At 36.2% G+C, this 7572-nt stretch overlaps 1 protein-coding gene across 1 annotated transcript in view; it reads left to right on the top strand.

Moving 5' to 3' along the window:
• The first annotated feature begins 484 nt into the window (after positions 1–484).
• LOC128249553 (inter-alpha-trypsin inhibitor heavy chain H5-like) overlaps positions 485–7572 on the top strand; it is an 11417-nt gene continuing 4329 nt past the window's right edge. Inside the window, exons 1-2 of the mRNA XM_052973455.1 lie at positions 485–874; positions 3684–4028. Of these exons, the coding sequence (XP_052829415.1) occupies positions 485–874; positions 3684–4028 (735 nt within the window). The remainder of the gene's footprint in view (positions 875–3683; positions 4029–7572) is intronic.

Raw genomic sequence — 7572 nt, 5'->3', positions numbered from 1 at the left:
TATATATACGACGGGCTTCATTCAGTTACCGTCAACCAAATCTACTTACAAGGCTTTGGTCGGCCCGAGACTATAGTAGAATACACTCGCCCAAGGTGCCACGCAGTGGGACTGAACCCGGAACCATGTGGTTAGTAAGCAAGCTACTTACCACACAGCCACTCACTCCTGCGCCTATCTTTCTCGTTCTCTCTCTCTCTCTCTGTATATATATAAAAGAAGAGTGTTTATAATTATGAAAAATCACAATTATAACGGAGAGGGTTTCAAAAACACATGTCTAGAAATAGCAATCAAAACCACTATTATCACTCATATCTTCTCACAATAAAGCTGTCTACGAGCGACATGACATATATATACGTTACAATTCCTGTTTCACTCATCTTGCGAGGGGGTATTGTGTACGTAAATATATATATATGTAAAGTTTGTGTAAGTGCGTGTGACAGGGAGATTACACGGTTCAGTTTTATGAAAATTCATGCGATGTTATCTTCAATTAGGTACCGACATCAACCGAGCTGTCGTTGAAGGTGCTAAGATGATGAAGACACTCGACAATACGACATCTGAAGGCAGAGCCAGAGTTATCCTTTTTCTCACTGATGGTAGTGCAACTTTTGGGGAATCCAGCCGAAATGTCATATTAAATAATCTTCAGAAAGAAAATCTGACAAAAACACCAGTATTTTCTCTTTCATTTGGAGCTGACGCAGACATGAAATTGTTACAAAGAATTTCTTTACAGAATTCAGGTGAAGTTAAACGGATCTACGAGTCAAATGATTCTGCAATTCAGCTAAAGAAGTTTTATGATCAAATATCTTCAACGTTAATGACAGATATGAAAATGAAATACATTCCAAAGGAAGTGAGTCCTAGTTTATTTATTTTGTTGTGTACGTGTGCCTATATCTTTTTATTTTATTTGTTTTTACTTGATTCAGTCATTAGCCTGTGACCATGCTGGGGCACTGCCTTGTGGAATTTTAGTCTAATGAATTGACCTTAGAACATATTTTTTTCTTTTTAAACCTGATACTTATTTTATCGGCCTCTTTTTGTCAAACTACCACGTTACGGGGACGTAAACACAAAACACCGGTTGTTAAGCGGTAGTGCGGACCAAGCACAGACACAAACACACACAAATATATATATATATATATATTTGCAACGGGATTTTTTCAGTTTCCGTCTACCAAATCCACTCACAAGACTTTGGTTGGCCCATGGTTACAGTAGAAGAAACTTGCCTAAGGTTCCACGCAGTGAGACAGAATACAGAGCCCTGTGGTTTGGGAGGCAAACTTCATAACACACCATCACGCCTGCGCCTATTTTATTTTATTTATTTATTGCTCTAATAAAATAAATAAAATGTCATTTAATAATCCGAAGCTTCCTAAGTGATCTCATTAGGATGCTTTTATAGACCTGTCAGAGAAGTTAAAGTGAGCAAACACCCAGTTGAATACAATTGCAATGTAATTAAATAAATTCTAACACAAGCACTCATTCGTGAATTTTACTACTTTTGTGGGAAGTAAATGTCAAATTGTGACAGTCACGTGACTTTTACTTAGAGCCTTGAAGTGTAGAGTATCTGGAGCAATTCCAGATTGTTATCAAATAGCAAACTCGATTAGCTGAGAACCTATTTCCATCCAACGTGGAACCCATCACCGTATTGTGTAGCATTGGTATTTATTAATGGAAGGAAGTGTCTGTGATAGATCTGCCCTATATTAAGTTAAGGACGTCATAGACCTATTTCTTTGCTTCTAATGTAACGAGATGTCAGCAATTCCCGACATTTTTTAAATATTATTTTTTTTTTTTTTTTTCAAATCCTGCAGTTTGTTAATATCCTCATTTTGAGGAATGGAGAAATGTTCCACTTGGAGATAAGATCTATAGTGTTTTTGCGTTTTAAATGAGTCGTGGCTTTGTGGTAAGAAGCTTGCTTCGCAACCACATGGTTCGTTACTATTCCATCTTCGATGTTTGCGTTTCGATATAGATACGAGCTTAAAATTTCTAAATGAGTGTCACAAGCTACCGTTTTCGATGCTGCTGTCTCGTATGTCATCCTCTTCAGCGTCATCATCATCATCACGTATGTGATTGTCTGGTGCACCGGCGTCTGGTTCATTGCACGTAAACGCTAACTACAGTCGAATTAATAAACACAAATAGCAGTCAAATCTCTATTAAATAACAACATAGTTACCATTTGAAATAGTGGATAGTCTTAATTACATTACGTGACAGTCGTAGCTAGAGTGCCTCTGAATGTAGATCTGCTCAATCATACATATATACGATGGGCTTCTTTCAGTTTCCGTCTACCAAATCCACTCAGAAGGCTTTGGTCGGCCCGAGGCTATAATAGAAGACACTTACCCAAGGTGCCACGCAGTGGGACTAAACCCAGAACCTTGTGGTTGGTAAGCAAGCTACTTACCACACAGCCACTCCTGCACCTATGTAGCCAATGAAAAAAAAACAACTAGCCATACTTTTTATTAGAAATGCCAAAGAAATTAGTATCTGTGAGAAATAAATTGTAAATACATGGAGATAGATATTTTTTCAGCCAGACTAATTGATATAATATTGATTGACCGGGGCGAAGAATTGAAGTTTGATTTCTCATCAATAACACTGTTTTGTTTCTTTCTCTAAATAGTTAAATGTATCTGTCTCGCTAACTTCGAAAACACATTATCACAACGAAGTAAGCTGTATCATTGCTATAATACTGGGAAACTATTTCTTTAAATTGTGGTGTTTAGATTATATACTTCTTTGAATCTATACCAGAAAAGGGGGAACGGTTCCGTGTACATCGATTTGAAACTTGTACTACATATGAGTCAACGAAGGAGCCTCTAACTAGTCGTTCGACTCGCTATTAATAACAGTCAAATCTTCTCCCGCAGTTACACCTTACTATCTTAAGTAAAAGGTGCCTTAATATTTTGATCTTTAAGAAAGGACTACTTACTGTCTTATGCACATTATCATTTATATTTTAATACTAGATCAATGACACGTGTTACTCAGCACTCAAACCTTTGCTTATTTTATGTATACGTCTTGTATATCTGTGGAGATCACGGCCAGAGCAGATTTAATGAAAAGTTTGCTCGAGCAGGATTGACCTGGGGCTAAACCACTATGACCATCGAACTTCATGAATATCATGTATTCAATAATGATCTAACGACCCAGTAAATTACGGACCATTAATTTTCATTAGAGGAAGAAGTTTCGATGATTACGAACTTTCCTTTAAAATGATTTATATCAATGTCGCTGCTTTCTTAGCAAGTTCAATAAATGAATGCATGTTGCGGCATCATAGATTCTCTGTAACTCCCTCACCCTCACCCTCTCTCTCTCTCTCTCTCTTTCTCTCTCTCTCTCTCTCTCTCTCTCTCTCTCTCTCTCTCTATCTATCTATCTATCTATCTATCTATCTATCTATCTGTCTGTCTGTCAGTTTCTCCCTTTCTTTGAAAGGAATAACATTTCAAATTCATGGAAATTAACAAGGACATAAATATGTACAACATGATCATTAACTGGTTTAATTTCTTTCTGCCAAACATGCAACTTATATCCAATTTACATCTACCGGAAAATTAACTACTATTTATACACTTGACTTTCAGGTCGATAATGGATCGTTAACGAAAAGCGAATTCAACCAATATTTCAACGGTACTGAAACAATAGTAGCTGGGAAATTATCAGATAGTTACGTTAAACCAACTTCGTGGAATCTTGTCGCTACAACAAGCAATGGAATGATAAAACGCTCAAAGAAATTTAAAAGAATTCGCTTAGATAAGTCTAAAAAGAAATTCGGTTTTCTGACAGATAATGAAGTCAAAAACATACCAGAAAATCTTTGGGCTTACCTAAACATTAAACAAACTTTAGATAAATTGACAATTACTAATAATGAAAAGGAGAAAGAAAAATTAGCGAAACAACTTTTGGATCTCTCTCTGAAGGTAAGTGTAATTTATCATTCTGGCAGATAACATACTTTTTTTTAATTATTAGTTTTATATTTTGGCACGGGGGAGGGTCTAAGTCGATTACATCGATTCTAGTGCTCAACTGGTACTTATACTATGCAAAGATGTTATACAAAGATGACCTCGTTGGAATTTGAACTCAGAATGTAAAGACGGACGAACTGGCGCTATGCATTTTACCCGGTACCATAACGATTGAGCCAACTCGCCGCCTTTATAATTTTTTAATTATTGAAACTTATTCAGGTTCTACTTTAAGTGAGTGAGCATAGTTGTTGCTTGAAATATTTCGTTTCATTTAAGTATGCCCTAAGCTTTTCAAAATATGTTACTAGCGGCAAATGATTTAGTTCAGATAACATTGCTCTAATCTAATTAGATAGATTGGTACACCTGAAACTGTAAAGTCTTGGGAAAATAAATGCTGTAAACCTGAGAAAGATAGCTTCAGTCCATTTCCTAGGAGATGAAGAACATGACGTTCACCTGATACACATAGACTATTATGAAGTTAGAAATCACCAAGATAGAAAGAAGTTAATTCAGTTGAAATAAGCATGATGTTTGTAGTGTGGTAGAATGAAGGAATTCCATACGATTTTATGAGTTTATCTCGAACTAAAATTCTAGAAATTAGATTGGTGTAGTTAGTAAAAAATTTAAAGGAGGAATTTTGGTTGAATTCAGTTACCTTCATTCTAGTGACTTTTGCCGTTCAGAAAGGGACAAACGTCACGTAATCACGTTGCCTCTTCAATAAAACTGTCGCCTCATACTCAAGCACAAAATCAGTAAGAAGCAATCTTTGATATTATAGGTTAGTATGTCGGCCTAATATTTAAAAGAAGAAAGTTGAGAGAATATCTAAAGGGAGTCGGTCCTGAGAATAATGATCTGAACGTATTGATTGACATGGGGTCCGCTGTTAGAAATACTGGAAAGACTGCGATAAGAAGAACGACAGATATGTTTAAACAGAAGTAGAACACAACGATTACATTATAAAGAGCAGAAGCTATTCTAGAAGCATCAGTAGCCGAGACTTATCTCACTATAATGATGGGAGAAAAGTTCACATCTTTTTCAAGAGATAAATTTCAATCAAGTTTTTCCCGGAAGCCTTGATAATATATTAAGGAAGTGCAGATCAATGACATGGAAACAGTGTTCTGTGGTGTAATTTTTCAGTAAAATGTGAACTCTGCACGGATATCAAAAATTATTGACCTCTTAGCAGAAAGGACGGATTATATCTCCTTGATGGAGTTTTAGCGATTCTAACAAACATATACATGGAGTTATGAGGTTTAAAGATAGTGACTCTATATCTGGTTTGATGGGGTTTCTATGTTTAGACAGGGTTTCAAGAAGTCGATATGTAATGGGATATCTTTGTGTTATATCATCGTAAAGAAACTCCCAGAAAAGTGTCAGGGAAAGAGAGATCTAGGTAGTTTCGATTATAGAAGTGCTTAATAGAGGTTGTTAATATAGATGCTTTCGATCTAGCTTGGATTCTTTGCTATCAAATTTGAATTCTTGGCCATCAAATTTGATTGCAAAGAATTCAAATTTGATGGCAAAAAATCCAAACTTGATCGAAAACATCTATATTAATATTGAATATAACTAAATGAAGTGGAGGTAGTATCTCATCTGCAAAGTAATGTAGAGGTTTAGTGATGCTTGACAATTTATTAATGTAGCCGAAAGGGAAATCTGAGACAGAAGATTCTTTGGGGATACTCGAGTCTATGAACAGGAGGAAAAGAGAGAGAAAGAGAGATGTTCGAACGATTAGATAGGATATGGTCTATGAGGAACAGATGTGATTCAAATTGATTAGTTCATAGCATAACCTGTACATTAGTAAGTTTGTGGTACATACTATGCTTTGTGGAATAAATTTCGCTAATAAGTCTTTATAATTTTTGGCACAAAGCCAACAATGTTGAGGGGATGGACAGGTCGATTTCATCGACGCCATCGCACAACTGGTACCGATTTTATCGACTCTGGAAGGATGAAAGGCATAGTTGACCTCGGCAGCATTTGAACTTGGAACGTAAAACCGGGGCCAGAAGAAATGTTGCTTAATATTTTGTCCGGCGTGCTAACAATTCTGCCATTTCGTAATTGCTAACTGAATGCAATAGTTTTTATCTCACTTTGGCAATCATGATAAAAGATATAGAGACAATATTTGTGCCATCTCACAAATTACTAATCTAATTTTTAAGTATGAAATAATGGACATTAAAAACAATAATCACGTGATGAAACACATTAGAGATTGCTAGAATATATGTTACAAATTAACATATTAAATGATATACGAAACGAACCCCAGGAGATATACCGTTGTATCAGATGCATTCTAGTGTGCTAAAGTAATCTTAACATATTTTGCTCATTAGTACAAGACCAGACAGGCGTAGGAAGCACATACACTAAACGCGTTCATATCGGTTTCAAATTTTGCCACAAGTTCAAGGGAGAGAGTAAGTCGATCACATCGGCCCCAGTTCACAGCTGGTACTTATTTTATCGACCCCGAATGGATGAAAGACAAAATCAACCTCAGCGGAATCTGAACTCGGAACGTAAAAACGGACGAAGTGTTGTTCCGAATTTTTACACGGCATGCTAATGATTATGCTAGCTCACTGCCCTAGTAAACGCATTCATATTAAACGTTTGCTTAAACACTTACCACTCACACAATTAATTGTCGCGTGTTTGTGTGCTTGCATGCATATTATCCTCTTCTACCCTAAACGGTGATATATAATACTAATCACTCACATATGGAAGAAACACTTGCGTATTACACACTCACATACTAAGCGCTTACATCTTAAACATGTACATACAAGATGCTTACATATGAAACTGATACTGAACATTTATACACTTATCACATACTAAATAAGTCATCAAGTGAGTCTCCACGCGGTCGCTCAATCTGCTAGAGATAACAGCCAAATCTCCCTCCAGTTACATCGTATCGTTTCGAAAAGGGAGAACACCTTGAACGTCATAGTCCTAGATACATTGTGACCGACAAAACAACGGAAAACAATTGATCACATATTAGCTCGATGAGGTTAAACTTGGAGCTAAGCAACAGAAATACATAATAAATACTTGCAAATTAAACACTTAAATACGAGACAGTTACTAAAAAACCTGTCAAAAATATGACACTGCTGTCACTTATAAACGTGTCTGACTCGGTTACAGATGTCACATTTAAACAAATTGTTATAGAGAGATACAAACACACGCAGAGACAGACAGGCAGACAGGGAAAATTAATATAGACAGCAGTGTGGATTGTTTTACCGAAAAGAAAAACTACAATTGTCACTAAATATGACTAGGGTGTTAGAAACAACTACATTACTAGAAATAAGAGTTAAATTGCTCATATATACTGACAGAGACTCTGATCGCCCGAAAATACTGATCGAGAATTCCTTATACAGACCGGTCAGTTTCGGCAATTTCCGTTCTT

Source organism: Octopus bimaculoides, chromosome 15, assembly GCF_001194135.2.
Source record: "Octopus bimaculoides isolate UCB-OBI-ISO-001 chromosome 15, ASM119413v2, whole genome shotgun sequence".
NCBI lineage: Eukaryota > Metazoa > Mollusca > Cephalopoda > Octopoda > Octopodidae > Octopus > Octopus bimaculoides.
The sequence above is the reverse complement of the archived record's forward strand: the minus strand, read 5'-3'. Positions and strand labels throughout refer to the sequence as shown.